Raw genomic sequence first — 27,669 nt, forward strand, 5'->3', positions numbered from 1 at the left:
TGTTTTTTCAGTTAGTAAGCCTGATGTCAAGGGTTCCTCTCTCCTTACTTACTTACTTACTTACTTACTTACTTATTTGAGCCACTTGGTAACTACAAGTGTTTGAAAATTGTGACTGAAATACAGTAAATAGATGCTTTTGTGCAAACTTAGCCTAAGTTTAAAATAGAAGGTTCTTTAGACATTGGACTAATGGTACATGAAAACATATTTAAAGGCCCATTGCTACTGTCTGTGTTGCATAAGGATTTCTGGAGTTACACACACACACACACACACACACACACACACACACACACACACGTCATGAGTCCATACTAAAAAAGGAAATCAGAACACATTTGACTGTCAACTTGCTTTTTAATTGGCTCATGTCCTATTCTTGCTGCAGAAAATGGTTTGTACTTGGTTCTTAGGTAGTCACACACTCATGCAGTACTGAGGCCCAGACCTTCAGCAGTAGACCTGCATCATGTGCCTTCAAGACTGTTTTCTGGGCCTAGTGGTTAGAATATTCAAGTTGCATAGTAATTATTTTTAAGGGAGTTCAAGCTGTATACAATTGTGAAGATCACTCCTATTTATATAGCACTAAATTTGTAAAGGTCATTTCAGTCTTGTTAAACATCTGAGATAAGAGTAAGAGATAATAAATTGCCTCTTTTTATTTTCTTTATTTCTGAATATCTGTAACCTTAAGCCTCCTAGGTACTCATACCACATATTAACAGCAGTGATTACACAACCCTAGACAAAATTTCAGCAAGATGCAGTTCCTCCAGAATCATTTGTTACCTTTCACTGACCAATATTAAGACTCAGCATTTCAGTGTTTAAAATATGAAATTGAAGAATACCAGCAAGTCCCAAATGCAGCTGAACACAACTGCTTAACAAGAAGCACCTGCATGGATTAAATCTGAGACATTTATTTTCCACTATATTTCATAGCAATGCATTTCCTGAAAGATGGGTGGGATGTTCAAGTATGACTGAGACACTAAAGAGTCAGAATGCTATGAAGGTGCCTCTCCAAATACAATTTTAATGTTTGTCATGAATAGTGTTAAGGTAAAGCTCAGGTGGAAAAGCAAATTAAGAAGTGCTGGGTATTGCTGGGACTAATTGACAGTTTCTTTGCAGACAACTACAATTTATTCTACCATAGTAAGATATATATTGCTAGACAAATACTTTAAACAAGAGCTTATTTATTCACAATTCAGATAAATCTTTTGAGACACAAAAGAAATACAAATGACAATAAACTGGAAAAAATAAGTGACAACATGAGTTTGCATCCAGTACTCTATACATTTTAAAATGGTACCCAAACACTGCAGATGTGGAACTTCAATCAATCCCAAATGATAAACTCCTATTACTATTCCTTTTGAAAGCAAACTGGGAATGGGAAAGTCACTTGCTTCTTTACCTATGATCACATGAACAAAGTATCATTCAGCTTCTGTATCAAGCAGTAATTCAGTGATGTGTTTTTCGAAGTAGCAACTCGTTTCACCTTGTCCGAGCTTTGTTTAGAACAGTCAATATCAGCGTTCCTTGATGCAACTTTGAAATTCTCCCATTCAAAATAAAGAGGTCAGAGCAATGTTACACTTGCAGCCTGTAAGTATCCTTGAAGAAATTTCAAAGCTTCTGCATTCAGGCTAGTACTCAGCATCGAGGGAACCTTTAAACACAAGATAGAGTGGCACTATTAATATGCATCTAAATTACAGTAGTTTAAAATACCAGCATGCAGGCTTGCAGGCAAATGTTTTAACATTTTAGTTTCTCCAAATCCTAAAACGTTAATTGACTTGTGTGCATCTCAGCGTATACTTTCATATTATAGCTTCGTTTTGCAGTCAGCACTTAAGCTATTGCCTGCATCTACACACTTTGGTACCGTTGCTGCAAACACTGCGCAGAGCTAGCACAGCCTGAATCTGCTTCTAGTCAATAAGGACCAAGGGCACTTGTAAAACTCCCTAGTCCCTCAAACCACGGGGCTGGGGGCAGTACAATGCTGCCAGGACTGAGGGAGGTTAACTTTGGATGCAAGGAAAGGGAAAAAGATGGAATCATGTATGTGGTTATCCAGTTAGTCCAACCAGCATGAAGCTAGGTGGAAAGTTATGAACACATCTCTTCACCTTCTACCTGGTGAGTTGGTGCTTGGAGCAATGCCACAACCAAGTAACCATCTAGTTGCTGACTAGAGTTTGACAAATTAAGCCATATCAGAACCAGATAATCTGAAAGTGAGGCACACTTTAGAAATCGCTCTTGCAGAAGACTGGCACCCCAGTCCTCAACACATCTACAAAATCAGCACAACTGATTTCAACAGAGTGCGATTATGAGCATGTTCATTCAAGACAGCAGTCAAAAAAGGAATCTTCCGATTTTGGCACACTGCATTTTCTAGGATAAGAGAACAGACTCAGGAGAAAGAAACGATTCCCCACATTCATATCACCACACACACTAGATTACAGCCACGCAATCTTACCCTGCCTGGACATGCAGTTGATAACTTGTGAAGAGACTGTGCAAGATGGATTTTAGGATTGTTCACAATTTGGCCCACTGGATCGTGTTCTTTTTTCCCAGCAAAGGCAAGCTGGGAGAATGCAGTTTGGTACCCTGGCGTGTCTTCTATATCAATGAAGTGTTCTTCGTCAGGAAGGGTATCATCTTCAGGCAACTCAAAGAGACCAATGAGGGCCTGAAGAAGGGGTGTCCTATGGAGAAAACCTTTTATTTAATGGACTTATTCGTTGCTCGCTGCAAAAGAATCTAAGCAACTTACGTAAATTAAAATCTTAAAGGCGTAGCACAAAAACAATATGTTAAAGGTGAAGGTAAAGGTACCCCTGCCCGTACAGGCCAGTCGTGTCCGACTCTAGGGTTGTGCGCTCATCTCACTTAAGAGGCCAGGAGCCAGCACTGTCCGGAGACACTTCCGGGTCACGTGGCCAGCGTGACGAAGCTGCTCTGGCGAGCCGGCACCAGCGCAGCACACGGAAATGCCATTTACCTTCCCGCTATAAAGCGGTATCTATTTATCTACTTGCATTTGGGGGTGCTTTCGAACTGCTAGGTGGGCAGGAGCTGGGACCGAAAGACGGGAGCTCACCCCGCTGCGGGGATTCGAAAACCATTTCAAGCCGCCACAGAAAACAGCCAATTTTCAGCAGCAGAATATTCCTTAGGCAGAGGAATACCTGGATCTAGTTATCAGAGCCAGAGCAGAAACTGGCAATGGAACGGCACAAGCATTCAGAAAAACTGGAAAAAGCCTGTCCATACTCTGGCTGTTCTTCTATTTCGGACGGTGTCCAAGGAAAACAATGTACTTGCTCTTGTTTCCATTATGCTCCATACATTTATTTGTTTTCCTTATAATTCATATTTCCTCTACAATATAACCACTGCCTTGGTATAAATGCCCCTGGAACTGTTCCTGCCAAATTCATTGATATTGTTATAATTTGGCTATTATTGGAGGAATATTGGAAAACTAATAACAAGTTATTTGGAACGGTTCCTGCCGGGAACACTTCTTATTGACAGCTGCACTCCAGCCCACCTTCTGCTCACACAAGCATTCAGGCTCTAGTCAGTCCTGCTCCTGACTTGGCAATGTGGATTATTTATTATTATTATTATTATTATTATTATTATTATTATTATTATTTGTCTTAATCTAGAATAGGAGAACTTCTATCTTATTAATACTTTTGCTCCCTGACTGAGGTGCATGGGATAACCACTTTCAAAAGAGGAATATACAACCAAACCTATTGCTTCTCAAGTGCTAGGTGGGGACAGTGAACGGTGGATGCAAAACAAGCAGAGGGCTTAACTGCTGAGGTCTTCTCCACCGATACTGACCAGAAGCCCATATTAACAACACATAATGCGGTAACATATTCTGGTTGCATATCATTAGTAAACTTCATTACTCTTACCTGTGCTAAATTGCATGTGCTTCCTGACCTCACACACATGCACATGCTGCAAGATTTGTATCCTGAAAGCACTGTCCCCTAAACTGGTCCCCTGAATTCTTTTAGACACAGAATGATTGAATTCTCACCCCCAAGTTGGAACTCTTATCCTCTTATTCCTAACAGTGCGGCATATTTTGGCCAGCACATTTTCAAATCTTTTTTGAAATAGAAATGGAAGCAATGGAGGGAGAGGCCAACAGAGAGATTCCTTCCTTTGGCAAAAATCTCTGTTGCAACTAGCATGTTCCCTGGATAAGATAGACATCTTTTTTTTAAAAGAGAGGAATTTCTTCTTCATCCTTAGAAGTTCTACCTTTCAATAATAAACTTTATCAAAGAAGTAATTGCACTTACCACAGCTTTGTGTATTCTGTGTCCATCATAGGAGGGCATTCTGTGAGTATTTTTGTGATACCAACGGCACAGATTTTCTTTTCTACTTGCCCAGATACTTTCTGTATTTCTGGTATTATGATTTTCTCTAAAACCATTCCAAACATCCTGTTAAGTGCCAAAAGAAACCCATTTAATCTTGCAGTATCCACCTAATGCATTTATTGGGTCAAGTACAGATATTTAGAGAGGCTAGAGATCCATTGACTCAGAAATCTGAACACAAATCAGACAGACCACTGAGCATTACCAAGGAAATGGTGTGTTACGAGTTCCTGGCTTAATCAGTATACCATGAGAGCAGAGAATTAAAAGGGCTCAACATTTCTGACTGAACAGTGACGGAGAAAAGGGGCCAAATCCAAAAAGTACCAAATTATGTTTGCTCCTGAGCCTTCCTTTGCCATCTTGAATTAAAGCTGAAAGTGCAAACAAAGAATCTTTCTTTGCAGCCAAAGTAGTTATGTTGTTGTTGTTACCATTACTGTTACTATTATCATTAATTAAATTTGTATGCCACCCTATACCCGTAGATCTAAGGACAGTTCACAGCATAAACAACTTTTCAAAAGGGTGATTGCTCCTGATTCTTCCTCTACAGTTTGCCACCTTGAATTAAAGCACATAACTGTCAGGCCCTTATTGCAAGATGACACCAACTTAATTATGAAGTCTAGCCACTTGTGAGGGGATAAATTGGTTTTGCTGCCCTAGGCTTCGCTGGGAGGAAGGGTGGATATGAATTTAATAAACAAACAAACAAATAATACATTTTGATATTCACTTCCAGCTCCGATGCCTTCTTCCTGGGAAACAGAATGATACCTGAAAATACAGCTATCAGTTATCCCTAGTAAAGCCTGGTGCAGTCAGTGTGGTATAGTGGCTGCAGAGCTGGATTAGACCCCCTGGAATACCAGGGTTCAAATCCCCATTTGGCCATGAGGCTCACTGGGTGGCCTTGGGCCAATCACCCCCTCCCAACCTAACCTACTTCACAGGGTTGTTGTGGGAATAAAATGAGGAGCAGGATAACTGAGATAAAAGGCGGGATAGAAATGTAATAATAAGAAATAGAAATTTATTTATTTTTAAAAAAGATACTAACTTTGGCTGTATACTGTCAAATATTTCTTGAAGTGCTATTGCTCCGTATCTTACACAATACAAGTTGATAAAGACTAAGAAACCTATTAAAAGAAGGAGAATGAATGAATCAGTAGCTGTAAAAGAGCACGTATAACAGTATTAATATGTGTGTGTCCCTTCTATAAAATCACAGTGAATAAGCATCTGTATCTTTCCTGGTATCTGTCGACAAAACTTCTTTGCTGGTTTCACAGGGTCTCTAGGACTCACCTGGCAAAGCTGTTATGCAGAGGGACCAACTCCATCACAAATCCCCACCAACCCAGACCTTATACTAGTTAGGCACCAAGTTCAAGCTTCAATGAATATTCCTCTTTTTGCTTCCAAATCCTGTTACTCTGACCAGTATGCCCTTTATTGCCATCTTTGAAATCAAATCAAAAGACACATGATGATTGTTCTAATCCAAAGCATACCAAGCCACTCAGTGCAGAGTTCTTCCCCAAATCATTCAGCCATAAAACATATAGCTTACTTTTGATAAATTTTGTTGTTTTGGAATTCTGAAGTCTTTGGAATAACAGGATGAAAATTTGTTTCCTGTACTGATCAATGGATTCACTAGAAAGACAAAAAGATGTTGAAACCGGTTAATCAATCCAGTAGGCCATTTGAGTGTACTATTTCTTAACTTTCTTTTGGCATATTTTGAGTACATGCAATAGGAGATCTACAATAATGCAAACTAATAGCAGCAAAATTACTTGAATTTGGTATGTTCATACTCACGGGGGCATATGTTCTATAATACTGTTGAGAAGGTAGAATCCTTGATGGTCATTAAGTTTAGAGGCAATAAGTTTCTGGAACACACCCAATAGTCCAGGCTGTAAATTAAGGAAAACACAAAGTTTTGCATCGGCCTCCACTGCGACAGCAGGCGCTGCAACCTTCCAACCGCTTGACCTCACCTCCAAAGGTACACTCCTCCGTTGTCTCCCGAGACAGACAGATGCCAGCAAATTATTAACAGTAAAATGATCTGGCAGCTACAAAATCTACCCAGAATGGAATTATGATGTAACTGACAACCAGAGCAGAACAGTCAATGAGTCTGGGAACTGATTTAACTCTGCCTAGTTAAACTTACCCCTAGCAATGGGGTAAAAAACTGAGTTAAGATTATTCAGGAATTTCAGATCATAGCTGGGTATTCAGCAGCGCTAGGACAGATTGAATGCACTACTGAAAAGTACTGCATGGTTTGGAAACAACAGGGAAATACATAGCCATTCATTCTCTGTAAGTGACAAACGCCTAGCATCAAGTGCAGATTAAGAATTTAAGTCCTGCAGGATCAGACCTAACTAGTCCCACATTCTGTTCCCAGATTGGCTGCCCAGATCCCTATGGGAAGCCCATAAGAGGACATGAGCAAACCAGCACTCTCCAACAGACTGGAAGGGCTGCTTTTGGGGGCTGGCATCTTTATGAGAATTCTAAACGGAACCCCAGCCAGTAATCTCTTCAGTCTGCAAAAATCTGAAGAGTCAGTAAATATCCCAAACAGAATGGAAGTGGCTCTGGGGGCTATAGGGGAGCCCCAGGTGGATCTCATTTCCTTCTCTGAATGAAAGCAGCGTTTCCATTTGTGGAGGGGCAAATCTGAATCCATTCCAACATGAAAAGAAACTTGCTCAAGATAATACATTCAAAATGTGTCGTTTTCTACAATGAAGCATATGCATAGCGTCTTTGAATTCTGCCATCTAGGATTGCAGTCTGGTGCAGACTTTTCCCTTAGCGATAGCCATTAGAGTCTAATAAAGTTTTATAACTTCACAAGCCAACTTGAATTAACAGCTTGGATTTCCAGTGTGAGTAAAATATAATTCATTCTTTCTGATATCTACTAACACAGGAGAGGGTCTCCAACCTCTTTTTTATGAAACACCAACACACACACTTTTAGAAATCAAGCAACGCAATCAGTGTATACATACAATTTTGTCAGCTGCGGCATTTGCTATCGTGCTGGCACCTCTCTCCAAGTAGGCCTGAAGGAGTCTCACCAAAGGGGGGATGTTTCCTGACCTCTCCCACAAGACTGGCTGAAGCAGATGTGGAAATAAGGCCATATACGACGATGGGATGTCATTTTTATGCATTTCCAGAAGCAGAGACATCACTTGAAACACATATGGAATGAATTCTGTTGAAAGGGGAAGAAAGTTTATAAGTGACAGGAGAGTGTATTCATGTGTGTAAATATTGATACCTACAGTATAATCCAAAGGAGCATTTTGTGATTTTGAGCTGGTTGTGAACTCTCAGCCTAACCTACCTCCTCATAGAATGAGAAAACACCATTTATAGCACCCTGAGGTTATTGGAGTAAGGGTGGGCTAATAACATAAGTAAATGAATATAACCACGCAAACTAAATTTTTTCTTCTTTTGGCTTACTTTATTACATAAAGATAAGAAGCTATGGGTGATCATGTGTATATCTGCCAAATATAAAAAGGTGTAAATAGGTATATTTTCAATTAGATAAATAAATAATGGCTAACTAAACTGCAGACACTGCTTATACCCTATTTCAAAGAAGCCAGATAATGTTTTCTTTATACCTTGCACGTCATTCTGCAGAATCTCTGTGAACACCATAAACAAAGCATCTTCAAAGCTTCCAATAGCAGTGGGGTTTGCTTTGCAAGTTATCCTTATTGACAAGCAAATTGATTCAAACATGTAATGATTAAAGTGAGGCTTGCTTGGATTCTAAAAAGAAAAAGGGGAAAAAGACGACGTGAACACCACAAAGTCACTGATAAGATTCTTACTTAAACTAAAAAGTAGGAAGTTGCTTTCAGTGCAACTATCATTACCTAAAACATGAGAATTCTAGTCACACCATAGGAAAGCAAACAGTTAACCTCTGACATGGGCCTCCTCCGATCTCCAATCAGGTCATAGAATCATAGAGTTGGAAGAGACCACAAGGGCCATCGAGTCCAACCCCCTGCCAAGCAGGTCAAAATCTGAAAATGGCCATATTTAGCCTGTATCTGGCTAGAATCTCCTCTTGAATTCCCAAGGCCGCCTTTGATGAATATCAACTCGCTTCTGACTACCAAGTTACTTTTCACCGTATAGATTAAAAGTTACAAGAATTATAGGTGGACATACAACTATATATTAAGAAAAATCACATGACAAGCTTAAATGCTTCCATGCGAGTTCCAATCACAATTTTTACTATACCTTACTAGATCCTCATTTAACCTGCATGGGAATTACATGAAAACACAGTGAAAAAATATTTTGATGTTTATTAACTATTAACTTTATTCACCAGACATGCTTTTCTTTACACACTTGGCTTTTTTTGGCTATGCTTTTATATGTACATTTCTTCTGTAGTATTTAGTGGAATCTTCTGATGTGCTTCTACAAAAATTCAATAGAATTCTTTCAAAAAGCGGATACAGTGATATAAGTAAGAGAAAACCTAAGGTTAAAATAAAGTTGTATGCAATAGCTCTTGTCCATACACATGAGCCCAGAGCAGTATTGTGTGCGCAGATCCACTGTGTGCCCAGAGGATCTTGGGATCATGGTAAGTACCTCCCCCCCATACATAATTTGATTCCATAACAAGGATTCAAGCAAGCTTTGTTTTTAAATTGGCGAGGAATTACGTCAACACAAGTGACAAAAAATGAACCTCTAAATCAGGTTGAGAAAAGCAATAGTATCTTCGTTTTTACCTTACTGACAGCAAGCAGTTTCTGTGTGAGTTGAGTGATGAGAGAAGGGATGTAGGGAATTATGGCTTCCTGAAGTAGGGAAAAGCTTCTCATGATAGCTGGAAATTCAGAGACTTATATTACTGAATGCAGAAACGACAGCAACATTAAGCTTAACATTACATTTTTTTTCTTGCATAAAAATACTAGATCTTGTAGGATGCATCCAAGATAAGAACTTGTTCATTAAGTTTTATATAGGCACGTGGCACAGCATTCAAAAATACTAATGAGAGAGCCTCTAAGATAGGAAAAGTGGTTTAAATTTGAGGGTAACTATTTGGACTAATAAATGTAGCCTCTTACCTTTCATAATATACTCATTTTCTGATGACCCTGGAAGTGTCAGTGCTTTGAAAAGGTTTGTTAGTAGCATTTCTGTATACGGTGCCATCTCTGCAGCTGTAATCCTGTAGAGGAAAAGAGTGTTTGATTATCGCCAGTGTTTTTCCAATGACTCATCAAGATCCTCTACTTTGGAGAGTCCTACCAATCCTGAATGGACACCAGAGGGAATGCGAGAACGTATGAAATCCTAGAATATGACAGTGCAAGGGACTGGGAGATGGAGAAGGCCAACTCATTTTCAAGTGCCTCTGGAGCGCAGTCAACTTGGAAATCAGCTAAAAACTCTGGTTTTAGAAAATGCAAGAACTAGCATAATAAATACACGTGTGTGGTTTTATCAATTTAGGATTCTCCATATACAGTGAGGGATATAGCCAAAGCGGCAAGAAATCAATGAATAGATGAGTGTAACATATATACCTGAACATAAACTTACAGTGTAGTGTTGTTAGCTCCTTTCATTGTAAATAACCTTTCAAGAGCGTGGGCTGCGTAAGTATGAACTACAATGCTTTCTGCTTGAAGATGATTGATTAGGAGAGGAATAGAAACCAATAGTTGTTCTTTGGGTACCTACAAAATAGACACATAGGTAAAAATGCTTTAGAAGCAAGTACCAAGCAGTTTTGGAAGAATTAGGTCAGAAACAATGGACTGAAACATTCCATCTATTATCAAAATCTTTTGGTCATTGCAACTGTTATATAAGCAGACCACTGTAACTTTCCTGCATGAGGTGTATATACATTGTGCACCCATACCTGTATTAAGCTTTTTAAAAATTACTGTGCATATTCTATTAAACCAAGGTCATGGGTCAAGTAAGAGTTCCTAGCCACAGCAATTCAATGTGGGTGGGGGAATCTGTGGGGGAAGAACAACCAGCAGCAACTGCAGACATCATGTGTGTTGGGTGTGGGAGGAAAAACAAGCACAGCAGCACTAGAGCCAGCAATTTACCCATCCCTTGCTGGGGAAGCAAGAGATCTTTGGAGCCTATGGACCCCAAGCCTCTCTTTCATGTGCCCCTAATATGTCCCCTTTTACCTCCTTACTGCCAAATCACTGATAGTAGAGGGACAGCCTTGGAGGCTGCTGCAGCCACAACAAAGAGGTTTCCAGGAGGCCACAGAAACTAATGTTCATGAAATCCTATGGTCCCCAGGATGCTGTCCCATGGACCTTTGGAATGTTTTGCATATTAGAAGATTGCATAGCTGAAGATTTTAAAAGATATCACACACACGAAAACAGGAGCACTTTTTGTACCTGTTCTAAAAAACAAACTATGAAATTAGAGAATCTTCCCTAAATCGATTATGATCTGTTCAATGGATTCCAGGGAAAGGGTTTTTTCATCTGTATACTGTAACTTTTTCAGAACTGGAGGTTTTAAAATGGGGGTTGGGGTACCCTAAAATAATTTATGTTATTTTCCAGAAGTACTGATAGCACATTGTGAAACAATTAGTACAGTTCTAGGTACACCATTTGCAGTATTTTGCCCACAAAAAATAGTCTATCAAGCAACTTCAGCTGGATGTTAAGAACTCTGAATGATGATACAACTTACTTGGTTCCTGAAAATCATGATGTACTTGATACCATCAGCCTTAAGCACGGGAAACTCATTCACTGCCAAAAAGTTAATACTAGTTACGCGGTTACCATACAGACAAAATTAGATATATAATAGAAGTTCAAATTTCACAGCATATTTCCACAATTTATCAACAGAATAAAGATTCCCACTGACAGTCTCAAGCTTAAGGAGAGACAAGATTGCAGAATGACACACACACAAAATGCTCTTCACTTGGCTCTCCTTTGTTCTGTCTCCATACCCATTACCCCACCCAACTTCAAAAAAATAACTCTAGCCATCCTCAATTTCTGGACTCATATTAAGAACACAGGAAGCTGTCTTCTACTATGTCAGAACACTGGTCCACCTTGACAAATATTGCCCACTCAAACAGTGGGGAACCTCAGATCCTGGCACTGTACACAAGCCACACACCCTCCCCAGCTTCTCTCCCCCCCCCCCCCGGCTGGAATGTGCCCTTGAACTCCCATCATGGCTCTTGCTTGCCTACACAGAGAGGAGAGTGAGAGCATGCATACAAACTAGTTTATTGTATAAAGGCAAATTCTGCATTCATTGCTCTGCCCACTTTTGTCTTTGGCCCTGCCCACCACTTGCATGTGGCCCCTGGAAGGTTGCTTTGATAATCTTCAGCTGATAAGGGCTCCGCATCCCAGGCCACTCTGAGTGGCACAGGCTTTTCAGGATCTTGTACAGTTTGCCCACCGATACCAGGTGTGCATCTACAAAAATACAATATACAAGGCAATCCACTAAAACCTGATAAGAAATTAAAGAGATCTTATGCCTATTTTAGTTATCTATGCCCATGTCTTCCCTGCATGACACAACAACACAGATCCAAAATTATTCCCATGTTTGTTTACATTTATTAGTGTTACAGGTGTAGAATTCTAAGCATACCATTAGGAGACTTCAGGTCTGGTAGAATGTGATTCACAAAGAATTCCGTCAGGTTTACAAGTTCATTGGCTTGTGTTATTCCATGCTAGGATGAAAAAAGTGTGATAAAGTAATCATAAACAATATTAATTGCTGGACTGGTTTATAGAAGCTCCCATTTACACACTAATGAAGTTTGCATGTGAATGATATCTGGCAATTTCTGTAAGTATTCATTGTATATATTTTGGCTTCAAGCATTGGATTGTGAATGGGAGAAGGAATGAGTACTCTTATGTTCTACTTATAGGATACTAGGTTAGTCTATTTCAGATATATAATATAATTATGAAAGGTGCCAAGTGAAAGGTAGGTTAACCACAATACATTTTATGCCATGTCTTCTAAAATGTAAAAAACACAACTTGGATAGAAACAGCCTATATTGCAAACATAATAATAGTCCTGAAAATATGCTAATTCTCAATATGCTCAATATGTCAAACCCATACTATTTAGGTTTTTATGGTAGAGGTGCTCTACATCTATGAAGTAATGTAATAAGTACTTCTAATTACAATTGCTGGTAAAATGGAAATGTCCCATTCAAACAGAGCAGCACATGGCTATCCCCAAAACACCAAAAATTATAAAGCTGGGCCCCTGTTCAGAAACTTTATTTTCCATATGTTCCACCTCTTATATTTACATCGAGTGCTGAAGTCCCTGCCCCAAAATTCTGCCAAGCCTAGAAGAGTTTGTTAAACCATAGCAATCGAATCCTTGAACACTTACATTCGCATACTTCCAAGAAGGCATGCGTGGGAATGCAACAAAATTGGAAGCAGTGACTGCAGAGGTTGTTCCCAGGCAAATACCAAATTTTGCTCATGGGTTGACCTACTCTATATAAACTATTCCAAAATCAGTTTTATATAACTAAAGGTCTGTGGGTCATAAACATGTCATTACTGTGAAGAATGCCCTTCCACGGAATGCTTACTATTAAATAATGGTTCTTCTCCCCAAGGAAACAGGTCTGGATGGGTATTCAACTTATAGTACCCTGTGTTTACAGTCAAATGCAAACAAGTACCTTTTGTGTCTGAGCTTTTGATGCCAAAGATGTCACAAGGTAAATAGCAGCATCTTTATGCTTCCAGTTGACAGATGGATTCTTTGCATACTCTTGCAGCATAGAGTTAACGTAACCAGAAAAGATCCCAGTAACAGGTCCTTCAAAAAACTTGCACAACCCTCTTACAAGATCACAGGCTGCTCTGCGTCTGGTATCAATATCTGCAAGGCAGAGATAAAAACAAGATGCATTATGGGTTATATTAAAACAATGTTTCTTCATTCTGAAGCTTTGCTTGCAAAACGGCTAAATTGGATTCACCCTGCTGTGCTTCAGGGACAGAGCAATTTGCTAAAATAGGCTTCTCTATTATTATTCATAAAAATCACGCTAGTGGTATTAAGGAATGCAGAATTACAAAATCTGCCAAAATATTGATTCTCATGAATATAAATGAAAGCAAAAACTGCAGGGCCATAGCATCAAAACACAAGTAAAATAACATTCAGAAGAATTTTGGGACTATTTAAAGGATTAGTTTAGGATCCTATAAAACCTATCCTGACACAGTCAGCAATTTAAGATCACAAGGGGAACAAATGGTACACTAAAAATGATGGCTCCCTGCAGCATGTGCCCCTTAAAGGCTCAGAAGACACTCTCAGTCCCAGAGTTCAATGGGTTTTAAATTCCAAGTGTGCACATATATAACTGAGACTTTTGAGTAAAAAGTATGTGAAGCACTCAACCCAAATGCATCTGCTTCTTTGGTACTCCATAGAAACAAACTATACATTAGAAGAGAGGGTGTGAAAAGCTACAAGAAGAAAATTCTGGCTGGGGTAAAGAAGAACTTTATAGAGAACTGTTTGAAGTAACTCAGGAGTGGAGGCTGAGCTTTCAGTAGGAGAAGGCTGTAGGCACTGGATAAATAAGGTGCAACAACCATTTAATCTGATGTAGTGCTAGTCCTCCTAGTGTTGCAGTAATACACCAGCAACTACTAAAAAGCAAGACAAAAACAAGTAAACCTTAAAGCAAGCAAAATTGTCTTAAGGCTTGTCAGATGAACCCCCACCCACAATAGCCAACAAATGTGCTCATCCATGGAATCACAGGACAAGCGCAAAAAACCACACCATTACATATTTGAATCCCAAAGGGCAGAAGCATTTTAACCCTATTACGACTGCATGCCTATTCAAGGGAAGACAATTAATGCATGTACTTGTGCACATGTCAACACTTCAGAAAACTGCATCAGTTCTCAAACGCCATTATACACCCAGTATAGAACTGCTTACCAGATCCTTCCAAATCTCTTCTGATATATTCTTCAGAATTATCTTCAAAGGCTTCTTCATCAGCAGCTGCAGAAAAGCAGTCCACAAACATGTAAAGGATCAGCCATGATATACAAACTACATTTATTTTAATATAACATATGCTTGTAAATAAATTTAAATCACCTATTACTGGGCTCTATTTTATGAAGTTACCATGATCAAGGCAATGGGAGTTCGTGAACCATCAGTATTTTATATGAGAGTAGTAAATAAAGTTCTCATCTAGAATACTCAGGCCAGGGTCCAAATTACATTGTGGAACTATTTTCATAAAGCCATGCATGGTGTTCACGCCTCCTTTAAATAGCAACCCTGTACCATACTGCACAGCAAATTAGTTTTGAAACAGAGAGATTTCCAGAAGCAGCAGCTTATGGTATAGCATTGCTCTTCAAAGGCAAAAAGTAAAAGATTCCATTAGCGTGAGATGCTCTTTAGATCCTGATCACAACCAATGTATATCTTTGCATGACAAAATATTAAGGATAGCTTGGAGTAGCTGGGGATTTTAACCGTTGGGCTGCTTCAGACATAAAGCCAAATCTTTAACCACAAGATTTGAAGCAGCCTCTCCCTAGACATGATGATTCCCTGACTTCTTACTTCATTTGAGGTGAACTATGATTTACCGTTTCATCTGAACTGCCAAAATTATAGTTTGTACTTGGCCCAGCAAACTAGGACAGGAAATCAGTTTGAGATACCGAAAGACTCATTTCTGGAGCACAAAAACTTTCTTTGGCATTATGTATGAACCACTTCATGACAGAGACAGGGGAAAATCCAATTAATGTAAAAGCAGTGTACTACACTCAGATTAAACTGAGCTAGAATCACTGGTGGAAGAGGAACTTCCAAACTGATGAGTTACTTCAGTCACTCATGATGGGATGGGATACCTGTACCCCTCTGGATACTGCTGGAATCCCAACTCCCATCAGCCCCGCCCAACACGACCAATGGTCAGAAATAGTGGGAGTTGCAATCTAACAACAGCTGGAGTGACAGAAGTTCCCCAACTCTGATGGACATACATATTGCATATATATTAAAGGGAAGTGCAGTTCTGAGAGTGCAGAACAGAAAATGCCTCTCAAAACCATGCTGCAAACCTCTTGAACGCAAATGGCCACAAATACAGTCCATTACTTGGCTACTGTGCCAGTTCTAAAGCCCTCATTGCTAAAAACTCAATTTTTGCTTTCCTGGAAAATTTTAATCAAGATTTTTAAGAAAGGAAATATTTACCTCTAAATTCCATGTTGGGAACAATGACTTTTTCACAAATACTTGTCAGTGTATTCTGGTCTTCAAACAGGTGCTTATAATGGGGCCTCTCACAAACCGAAGCTAGAAACTGGATTGCATTACTTACCAACTGCGGGGGGAAAGACACAAAATGAGCATAATCTGAAGAAGACCTAAAAAAGGTTCATTTATTTCAAGCTGGATGGAAAAGAGTCACTTACCAAATCATATTTAACTTCTTGCCCTGTTGTGACTAATAAATTCCAGATTGCTGTGACAAAACGGGGCAGGTAAGGCTGAAATTCTTCATCATATTTTTGGGCGTACAAAGCTGCATTGTCACAAATTTGGGATTTCAAAAGCTCTAGCAGACCAGCTTCCTCTTCATCCTGGCAACAAAAAAGCACCACCAACAACGTATTTGGAAAATGTAGTCTCCTAGTACCCCTGACATCTGCCAAAGCAGCAAGTAAAGTAAATGAACGGAGGGGATTTGGAGGGCAGGATGGTCAGGAGGCTCAGGGGATGAAAACGGGACAATAACACATGCCTAAGGGCATCATCTAGGGTAAAAGTCCCAACTGGGTTCTAAAATCAGCCAAGCAATTCCCCATGTCTTGAAAAAGTAGTTTGTGTTGCCCAAAGCCAAAATCCTAGTCTGGCTGGAGAAATGTTCTCAATCACTAACAGAAAGTGAGGTCTGATTAACTAGATGCTCATCTGAGGGCAGGCATCGTAGCATTTCCCTCTTCTAAAGCCCAGTCATCGCATATGACCATGACAAGAGAATTACCACTATCAACACGTGGACCCAGTGCTATGATATGTTATACAAAGGGACACAATTTTTTATTTGAGAAAATTACCATCTACCTTCAATCTTTCCTATACTGGCTCCACAATTTCCCTCCAAGAGGATGACAAAAATCAGAATTACTTGAGCTACTGCAATTTCAGTGTCCTGTTCAAAAACCAGGAAAGCTTCTTTTTTGCAGCTCAAGTTGAGTGTTGAATTCCCTTTCCCATTACACAGAAATTTTCCAAAAGGTTTTATGCCAGAGAAGAGGAAACTGTGACCCTCCAAATTTTGTTGACTCCATCAAATTCAGCCAGCATGACCAACAATCAGGGATGATGAGTTTTAGTCTAGCAACATTTGGAGAGCGACAGCTTCTCTATCCCTCTTTTATGTTGCTACTTACATCTGTCTGTAAGAGTTTGTTATCCAAAGTTAGAAGATTATGGAAATTCATCATCCAGGTTTCCATGTTATCTTCAAAAAATTCAGGAAGATCCTACAAAATTGAGAAGTATATCTGTATCCATAGTTATTTTTCTATTAGGTAATTGCTTATTTAAGAAACATACTTTCCTGTCTATTTTGGCATGCAACCTGCTCAAAGAAATACAGAATCACCACATTACTTTTAAAAAAAAAACAAGAGAAGGTATGAAACATAATTTTCAACTGCCAAAGGAAATCCAAAGTCCAAGAGACACAAACCAAGTCAATTTCTCTGTAGCTTTTGACGCCTGCAGCTCATCAACCTTCTCCTCAGTTTTCAATCAGCACAGCATGAGCTGTGTAACAACCAGCTTGCTTTACGGCTTGACAGTGCTTCAAGGCAATGGAACTGTAGCCTATTGTGTCAGATCCGTTTTGCTCACCCAGGGTTCCCAGAATTAAGGGTCATTGTGGACCACATTAGTCTTAGTAACAGATGCATGTAAGCCCTGCTTCTTTATTTACTGGCCTACCATTATGCCTATGAAGAGTAAAAAACAAGAAGCACCCACCTTTCCTCTGACTTAATTAAACTTAAGTAGGTTTATTACTCCTAAATTTGAGAAGTTCTGTCTGTCAACAGTTATCATTCCCTCTGTTCTTTTGACACAACCTTTGATCAAATCCAGTCTTACCAAAAATAATCAGCACTGAATCCAAATCTGAAAAGCCAAGCTTCTTATACTAAAAGGTTACATGCACATTACTTTAGATTTGTTAAAGCTCTAACAAACAACTTATCCTAGCATACTTATGGAGCACTGACATTTGGCCAGATACTTGTGTTTTTAAACACGCTAGCATCTCCAAAACCCATCAAGAATTTTGGCTAGCAGCACCGAGGTTTTTAATCACGCAGTTATCCATCAGTGAAATTGCTCCTATACAGAAAGTTGCTTGCAGGATCAGAACTATCCACTAGAAGAGAATGTAAAAGATGGCTTACCTGAAAATTTAAACTGTAGAACAGCTTAGCAATCAGAATCAGAGATGAGAAGAGTACTTTCAAAGCACTGACATCATTTGCATGAGTACTACAAAGCTCAATTGTGGCCTGGAAAAGAGCAATTTTAATAGCAATCACCAACAAAATCTATTCAGACACTTGCCAATACTGTTCCACTTCTGTGAAAGCTCACTGATGTCACAAATTCATGACTCTCATCCAAATTCAACTAAATGTAATTTCTCTTTTCTATTAATAACACAATATATGTACAAAACCAGATAAGCTAAAACATCAATAAAATATAAAAGCAACAAAACAAAAAGGCACAGCCTAAGAAACAGAGGTCTGAACACCAATAGCATTGTTTTACTAAAAACATCTTAATTTAGCATCAATTATTGCAGTTATTAATAAACAGCATATTATAGGGTGCTATCACATCCTCTTTAAGAACAGACAGGGTAAGCATGGAAGATTTTAGTTCAAACTTTATCTTCTTCACCTTATATATCTGACTATCGCAGCAGCTAGGACAGAAGTAGAAACTTCATAATAGTCAACATAAAATGCTTTATGTTGGCTGTGAAGTTAAAAAAAATACTTTACACAGAAGGTATATAAATCAATTCCACATTTCAAATACAACACTGTACCTTAAAGAGATTTGTCAAGGGAAGTGCGAAAGCATCAAGAACAAGTTTGATCTCTGTCCACAGTTCATTTGATTTAAACTCATGACGATACCTGACAAATGAAGGAAAACCAGAGCTATTTAATTTGCGTGATCATTTTCTATGAATTTGAAAACTAGAGCCAAGCAAAAGAAAGAAGTTAGCAGTTGAAAGGCATTATTGCTAGAACAGAGTGCTTTTACTTTCAAAACAGAACTTGGAAATTCATGGCCCTCACCCACTACCTTTTGAATAAAGAATGTGCTGTACGAAGAACTCCATTAATAACATGGAAGTCTCCACTCTGAAAGCGATTCACCATCTCCGTTAGCAGATCAGGCCATTTCTGAGGGAAGTCTTCTCTACCAATTATGCTGATAGCATCACTTAACTAGGACAGAGAGAGACAGAAACATTATGTAGATATTTGCATGGAGATAAACAACCACCTTACAGTAAACTCAAGACAGGCTTTCTACATGTTAAGTATGCAACTTCCAGTGACAAAAGCAGGTGCATGTGTACCTCCCTGATCCTCTCTGCAATATCTAGCAGATCTTATTCATGACACCACAATTTTTTCCCCTTCCCCAACCCACTGTCAATGGCAGCATTATAGGACAGTGGACCATGTGAAATCATGACAGTGGTGCAAGATACTATGGAGGGGGAATTGCATGTACAGCTACCATTTTCAGTGGCAGACTCACATTCGGTGTCCTGGCTCATTTTGCCTTAAGAATATGCCACTTTTACTCTAAGGATGGTATCCAACTAAATAGATCCACTAGGGCAAGGACTTTTGGCTGTGCAAATGAATTTCTTCTCCTTCTCTTCTCCCTGACCCCCCAACCCTTCAAATCTTTTATGGGGGTTCCCTTGACCATCTACAGCAAACTGGGGAGGTGCATGGGGGGCAAGGAGAGAGAAGTTTCAGTGCTCAAGCAGAAATTATTGCACTAGTGGGCCTATTTAGTTTTCCCCACTCACCCTGGATATCGAACTAGAACAAGACACTGCATATGGGAAATTCAGCTGGCATACTGGGGTAGTTTCACACACTGCCTAGCTATTTCGTGGGTTTTTAAATCTGTCCAAATGTTCTCATAGGATTCCCACCCATGGCTTCAATGGCACATCTGGAATCACATGTTTTATCTTCACCATATCAGCTATGTTTGCTAAAATTGAGAAGGGGAAAAACCCAACACTTCTGAAATGCTAATGCAGGTTTCATCTTCTTTCCAATAAAAAACTTAATAGCAGCTTCCCTTCTTTATGTATAAGATACATATAATATGAATAGTAGTAATACATAATTAATAATACCAATAGAAATTGGAGCAAACTTATCCTTCAGATTTCACACTTCCCTGAATTTTGTAATACAATTCTCAACTCAAAACAACATACTGAAATACACCAAAAATCACTTATTTTAGGGTAAGATATTTAAAAACCAATTTTCATACTGATTTTTTTTGTGAACCAACCGTGTGAAACTGACACAAACCAGAAACAAAGCAACTCATCCGCCCTTAGATGTATCTATTGCTCCTCACTTTAAAACAAAATTTCATATGTTAACACAATCAGTCTCCCAGCACAAAACAATTCCCTCTTGAAATAAGCAGAATTCTGTTTTTTTTTTCTTCGTTGTCACCTCACCTGTTTTTGAATTTGTTCTGGACTGCTAAGCATTAGGTGTACTATGTTGGCTTTGATAGCTATCCTGTCGGCTTCACATATTTTGTTTGGTTCATCTTCAATCTAGGAACAAAATGTTAGTTGAGCTAGTATCATAACATCTCGAGATACTTGCATTTTTGCAGCAAGTGCATTGGCTGAGTTGTAAGCTTTCAGGAAAAAGCAAACGCTACACATTTATTCTGAAACATGTTGGGCCCAGGAAATATTTTCCTGTGCATACCACCAATCAGACAGACAATAGACCATAACCAGTTGCATCACAACAGCTCAGCTGTAAACACTACATACTGGCATGTGGATGCATCAGGCGAGATGGGTGGAATTTGCTGACACCAGGAAGCAGAGTTCCATTTCGTGCTCTGTTTCCACTTCCATCTGAAATAAACTGGTCACTGCATCAGTGTTCTCCATCATCAAACTAAACAGCAACTGCAGGGGTTGCCATGGTGCAGCATCCACTGCCGGCTTATAGCCTCCCCACTCCACCCCAGCTGCTTCAGTTATCATCTTCACAGGTTCAAATGCTCCATGAGAAAGGAGCTACCTTCCCAATTCCTGATTCTGTGCCAATAACTGCAGCTGTAAAATGATACTTTTCCAAATTTATGATTTAACTATTTATATGACGTTATTTTTCAACGTTTTAAACCCATTGATGAGAAAGCACCTGAAGAGTAACCGAGTACAAGCCCTTAAAGCAGATTCTGGAAAATCCTCAAAAAAATAAATATTAACCTCAAAGTGGACCATTTGATTCAGTTGTGATTAAGTGTCCTAATTTCCTGTTGCAGTGAATTAGTATCAATAGTTGGAAGATCTGAAGCAGATACAGTTCAAAGTTATAAAAATTAAAACACCAATTCTAATGAAAGTAACCAAATCAGAAAAGGGTAACATGGTAGGAAGTATAATAAATTCATTCAACAGTTCACCAATGAGAACTATTTCTCATCTATCAAGATCACTGTACTGTCTCAAAAATCTTGACTGTTAGAGAGAAAAAATTCTTCTTTTTCTTTCCTCTACTTCTTTTTCTTTCCACAACTCATTTGCAGAAGATAGTAACAACAAGGCATTTGTAATGTTTTCTACAAAAGCCAAGTTCAAGCACTATCATCCATAGCTTTCTCAAGTTATTTGTAGGTGCCACAGAACTTGGGGAAGGAAGGAGACAATGAAGGACACCAATAAAGGATTGGCTAGTGAAGCAAGTCCAAATGTGTGGATCCTTGCAACTAGCAAAGCAACCAAAGAAACTGTTAACCTGGGATTTCAGATACAAAATCACTATTCCCTTCAGTAAATAAGTGTACTAATAGTATGTTGTTCTGGAAGAATAGATACCTGTTTCTAAAGGTAGCTTTATGTTTCTAAAGGTAGCTTTATGGGTAAAAGGTAAAGGTACCCCTGACCATTAAGTCCAGTCGCGGACAACTCTGGAGTTGCGGTGCTCATCTCGCTCTATAGGCCGAGGGAGCCGGCGTACAGCTTCCAGGTCATGTGGCCAGCATAGAATCATAGAATCATAGAGTTGGAAGAGACCACAAGGGCCATCGAGTCCAACCCCCTGCCAAGCAGGAAACACCATCAGAGCACTCCTGACATATGGTTGTCAAGCCTCTGCTTAAAGACCTCCAAAGAAGGAGACTCCACCACACTCCTTGGCAGCAAATTCCACTATCGAACAGCTCTTACTGTCAGGAAGTTCTTCCTAATGTTTAGGTGGAATCTTCTTTCTTGTAGTTTGGATCCATTGCTCCGTGTCCGCTTCTCTGGAGCAGCAGAAAACAACCTTTCTCCCTCCTCTATGTGACATCCTTTTATATATTTGAACATGGCTATCATATCACCCCTTAACCTCCTCTTCTCCAGGCTAAACATGCCCAGCTCGAATCCCAGGGATTCGAACCACCAACCTTCTGATCAGCAAGCCCTAGGCTCTGTGGTTTAGACCACAGCACCACCCACGTCCCTGGTATTCCCTTCAGTAGCTTACCACAATACCAAATCTGATGTCTATAATCATCCTGCTACATCTTAGTTCACAAGTGTTCCCATTACTTTATTCATAACCACTTACTTTACAAGGAAACACACTATCATAGTACAATTGTAATAAACAAAATACCTACAATTCTCCAGTTCCTTTTAATGTAATTCTTGAATGTGACAGAGGCACAGACTTTGATGACATTATCTTGGGACTTCTCCAGTAGAGTTAAAAGTAGCAGTGGGTAATTCTGGTTTCCTTCAACCGACTCAAGGAATTTTTCCGCTATAAAACATTTAAATATAATGAATTTAGCAAAAAGGTTAGCTATTCCACAGTCTAAGCTCCAAACATTTAACACCATTTAATACAATACCAAGCTGGTATTTAGCATGATACAGTGAAGAAATGGCTATTAATGGATTGTATCCTACTAAGCTACACTTAGGTAGATCCACTGAAATCAATTTACTTTATTCACAACCAGCTTGTTCAATACCGTTACTGTTACTTGACCTACACAGAGTATGACTTAGTTGGATATCGCCTAATATTTCTATGACAGTACTTGCAACCCCACAATTATTAAACAGCTGCAATATGGCAACTGCAAATCATTTTAGATGCAGATCAGGAAGCTGCTCTTAAATTCTGTATCTTCACAATTTCTGAAAAGGTAGCCCAGTTTGGACTGTCATCTTAACCTACATGTTATGACTGTGAATAACAAAGAGACAAAAAAATATTAAACCTCTCCTCTTCATTTTACTGAAAAACTTTGACTCATATAGTATTTTGAAGGTTTTCCAGAAATGCAGAATTCACAGCAAGAATTAGTAATGGAAGACCCAATTTAACTGATGGGAAGTAATTTAATGAAATAGTTACGTATTTTGTAAAATTTAACAGTTGAACACCAATATTATACATATTTACTTATTTATATTTTGCAGTGTTAATAAACTATTTTGGATTCAACGAACCACATAACTAGTTCCACACAGCCAACAGATGTTTAGACTTAATGTTTCTTGTACAGAAGCTCTCCATGCTGCATGACAAGCCTGTTGTGAGAGCAGTTTCATAAGCTGTGTGAGATTAGGCCTGAGGATCTGCTGTTAAAAGCGGGAGGGGGGAGTCAACAATTCCACTGGGCAAAAACAGCACCTCCAGTAGTGACTCTTTCTAAGAGGTCAGCACAGTGTGGACCTGACCTTCAATGCAATTCAATTAATATTTATTCAGAAGCAAATCCCAGTATATTCAATGCATAGATCACTAATTTATCTGAACAGCTAATAAATAGAGATGTGCAAAATACACATTTGCCCCTCCTCTAGTCTTTTTGAAATTAGTTTGGTTTTTCTTGAGATTTCCACAGTTACTTTGCCTAAGCAGGACCCCCTGAATTCACATTTACTATCCTGAGTGAGACCGTGGGTATAATCAAGATAAGTAAGGCATGCCTAATGAAGCCGAAGGGACGTGAAGTGCTTAAACAGTTCACTTCAACTTCAAATCTGATTTCAGATTTCAATGCAACCTACTCTCTTTGCATCATGCCCAATCACCTCAAAGGCATATTTCAGAATGGAACCATGGACAGTTAATATGACTCAGAAAGTATTCACTGATCCGTCATGAAGTTTTGATCGCAGCAAGATTAAAGCTAACTTGCATTTAATAATCAGTAACACGACTGCATTTCAAAAAGCATACAGATGGACCTTCTAACTTTTTTTTTAAAAGAATGTATGTCCAACTATCACATGAGGTTTCCAGGGGTCAGCCATTCTACCCACACAACTGATCTGCATTTAAAGTGACAGAAAGTAAAAAGAGGTCTCATTTTTACACATCCTTTTTTCAGTCAGCCTGCTCCTTCAGATAAGAACATATTGAAAAAAATCAAGCAGTTTTCTTTTTCATTAATGAATGTTGTCCCAACAGTTTGAAAAACCATGTTCTGGGCCATTACCATTGATTCTGAAAAACCCAGAAAATAACTAAACAGTTCTTATAATGCTTTGGGTCAAACTATCACTAGACACCATTCAATACAGGCTCAAATTTCATATTTTTAAACTGTTTACCAGGACGCCTTATGGCAGGATCAGGATCAAGTGTCTTCTTTAAGTATTCTGTCAAAGTCTGCAAATTGGCATCACTCAGTTCCATAACTGCAGAACCTAAAAATTTAACAAAAATTTCTATAAAAATCAGAAACAAGAACAAGAGTCATAAGCAAAGTTTCTGTATATTGCTACATGTTTTTGAGCCACCTGTTATACTTGTTTCCATTGCCTTCTGAAAAATCTCTCTGGAAAGTCAAGGAACCCTTGGGAACAACCACTAGAAGAAAAAACCCGACAGGCATGTATGAAAACCTCTAGGTGCACACATGCAGTTTGAGAGCCAGTGTGTTGTACTGGTTAAGAGCAGTAGACTCGTAATCTGGTGAACCGGGTTCACTTCCCCGCTCCTCCACATGCAGCTGCTGGGTGACATTGGGCTAGTCACATTTCTTTGAAGTCTCTCAACCCCACTTACCTCACAAAGTGTTTGTTGTGGGGGAGGAAGGGAAAGGAGAATGTTAGCCGCTTTGAGACTCCTTAGGGTAATGATAAAGCGGGATATCAAATCCAAACTCCTCCTCTTCTTTAGTTTTAGATAAGTTACATACAACATACAAAATCAGGAACCAAAGTGATCATTCACATACATGTACACACAGACAATTATTGACAACTGATTATAATACTGAGAGGCTTCTGGAAACAACAAGAATTTCCTCTCCTGCGCAACTGGGCAACAGAAAGGTCACTATACTCTCATTACTCTTCTGACACTCTGGAACTGACAGCCCCAGTTGGAACATTGAACTCTCCTCCTGAATTCTAAGTTGATCACTGATCTACTGAGAGCCATGGGACCAAGAATAAACAGTTGAGCAAAGAGGAGGGCACATTATGTGTGAATGTATGGATCTGATGGATAATGCAAGAAATGATGAACATGGCTAACTCAATACATGGCCTGTTAGAGGCATGAGGCGGTTAATCAGGCAACCAAGGGTGACCCTCCAGTGTCTCTTCCATAGATCACGCTTCTTGGTTTACTGACAAGCTTGAACACTAGTGGTAAAAAACAAAGAATTTTCCATATGGTGCAGGGGCTGTTAGACTCCATTCACTGTAACAGTTAAATTTTGCTGAAAAAGCTACTAAGGCACTGTCCAACTGGGGCATAATTAGATACTGCCTATAGTAAGTAAAGGTAAAGGGACCCCTGACCATTAGGTCCAGTCGTGACCAACTCTGGGGTTGCGGCGCTCATCTTGCTTTATTGGCCGAGGGAGCCGGCGTACAGCTTCCGGGTCATGTGACCAGCATGACTAAGTCGCTTCTGGTGAACCAGAGCAGCGCACGGAAACGCCGTTTACCTTCCCTATAGAGGAAGTGTCAAAAGCATCCACTTGTTGCAGATGCATGGCTCACGTCTAACCTAGTTTCCACACAGGTTGTTTGATACTGTGAAGGCCATGATGTGTGTTTTCACCCCAGACCCATCACGACAGATGAAAACTTCTAGCTACCATTACAAACATTTTCCTGGAGAAGGTCCACCCACTGCTTAAGAAACCACTGTTGTATGAGGAGGATCCAGCCGCTGTTAACCCAGTTTCACTGCTACAAAATGCTACTGCACATCTCCTAAATAATACAGTGGTACCTCGGGTTAAGTACTTAATTCATTCCGAAGGTCCGTACTTAACCTGAAACTGTTCTTAACCTGAAGCACCACTTTAGCTAATGGGGCCTCCCGCTGCTGCTGCGCCGCCACTGCGCGATTTCTGTTCTCATCCTGAAGCAAAGTTCTTAACCTGAAGCACTATTTCTGGGTTAGCGGAGTCTGTAACCTGAAGCGTATGTAATGCGAGGTACCACTGTACTGGGAGATGTAAACATATTCTATTTCATACCATTTACTGGTATGTCTATTACCTTGACTGCTTCCTCACTTAATGCAAAAGTAACCTTTACAAACAGCCTGTGCTGTGAGTTCAGGAAGTGGCCATTATTCTTTCTCAACTCCTAATTTGCAATGTGGAAATAAAATGCCATGCAAAATTACCACAAACGTTTATGGAAATCCTTTGAAATGTAACATTCCATGCAAGCACCTAAGAATCACCTCTGAACACGTGCAGAGTGGCTTTCCCTCGCCACTGAACACCCGCAAGTCTTTTCCAAGTCAGGTTAGGAAACACCCCATTTCCGCATAAGCCTGAGACCCATCACATCTTTCTAGAGCTACCAGCGGCGTAGTCACTGACATGCATGCTTACTCTGAAGTCAGCCCAGCTCTATTCAGTGGGGCTCATGCCCAGGAAATGTACGCACAGGATTGCAGCCGAAGCCTTGGTTGGCACCCGCTCATTATACCCAGGGAACCAGGAGCTACAAATCCCGCTCCCTCCGCAGCATGTGGCAGTCCCGTGGCCTCCGGGCTGAGTCCGCGATGAGAGAGGCTTGGCCTTAATACCACGAAGGGGGAAATCGCAACGGAGAGACAGCGATTGAAAGTATATTCGGATCACACCACCTCGTTATTTCGCCCACCGGAGTGGCAGCTGCGGTGGCCAATCAACAGGGCGCTTTCGTCACGGGCTAGGCTCAAGGACCAACGGGGGGCGCGCGCAGCCCCGAAGGGGCGGGCCGAGGCAGACGCAGCATGCTCAGGTGCGCCCCCTCCCTCGGCTGGGCCCACAAGCCGAGAGCCACCCGAGGGCCGGGGAAGGCGGACCGCGGCCGCCTCCCTTCGGGGCTCCGCCGTCTCCCCCCTGCCCGACTCAGGGCTCCGGACCCCCGCCGCTCAGGCGCCCGGCCTCACCTGACGGGACCCCTTGAGAGAGCACGACTAGCAGCGACGGCGGCGACAGCAACTCCTCCGCTTCACATTCAAACCTCGGCGAGAGGGCGCGGCGGCGACGTAGTGACCGAATTACGCAGGGCGCCGAGCGGCCTCTTCTCCCCCCCCTCCCCGCCGGGCACCAATCAGCGGCCGCCTTCTCGAAAGGCCCCAGCCAATTCCGAGCGCGAGCCTGCCCAGTCCGGGCGGGCCAATGGGCTTCGCCCTGCTCAGCGGTTTCCCACAAGGCACCGCGGCTTGGCTCAAGCCTGACCCGGGAGGCTGAGAGCAGAAGGGCGGCGGCGCGCCCGGAAGCCGGAGTACGGCGC

General features: G+C 40.4%; 1 protein-coding gene across 1 annotated transcript; it reads right to left on the reverse strand.

Moving 5' to 3' along the window:
- Positions 1–1,191: 1,191 nt before the first annotated feature.
- Positions 1,192–27,449, reverse strand: CSE1L (chromosome segregation 1 like). Its single transcript, XM_081867583.1, has 25 exons — positions 27,323–27,449; positions 24,523–24,618; positions 22,572–22,714; positions 20,398–20,499; positions 18,975–19,120; positions 18,712–18,802; positions 18,056–18,163; positions 17,027–17,119; positions 16,046–16,213; positions 15,825–15,954; positions 14,535–14,600; positions 13,249–13,451; positions 12,174–12,258; positions 11,238–11,299; positions 10,101–10,237; positions 9,623–9,726; positions 9,278–9,375; positions 8,138–8,288; positions 7,508–7,716; positions 6,294–6,391; positions 6,040–6,125; positions 5,524–5,605; positions 4,377–4,523; positions 2,519–2,750; positions 1,192–1,693 (listed from the first exon to the last, which is right to left on the reverse strand). The coding sequence occupies exons 2-25, from the start codon at positions 24,605–24,607 to the stop codon at positions 1,604–1,606; spliced, it is 2,916 nt and encodes a 971-aa protein (XP_081723709.1). The 5' UTR covers positions 24,608–24,618; positions 27,323–27,449; the 3' UTR covers positions 1,192–1,603.
- Positions 27,450–27,669: the final 220 nt, after the last annotated feature.

This window comes from Podarcis erhardii (assembly GCF_964252035.2).
Source record: "Podarcis erhardii genome assembly, chromosome: 6".
Taxonomy (NCBI): Eukaryota; Metazoa; Chordata; class Lepidosauria; order Squamata; family Lacertidae; genus Podarcis; species Podarcis erhardii.

What these genes read in the sequence shown, in the direction of transcription:
- CSE1L (XM_081867583.1), bottom strand. Translation starts at nt 24,607, where the DNA reads ATGGAACTGAGTGATGCCAATTTGCAGACTTTGACAGAATACTTAAAG. An exon ending in CCTTGACAAATCTCTTTAAG is followed by an intron (nt 18,164 to 18,711) that starts GTACAGTGTTGT and finishes GCTCTTTTCCAG; the next exon opens with GCCACAATTGAGCTTTGTAG. An exon ending in ATTATAGAACATATGCCCCC is followed by an intron (nt 6,126 to 6,293) that starts GTGAGTATGAAC and finishes TTGTCTTTCTAG; the next exon opens with TGAATCCATTGATCAGTACA.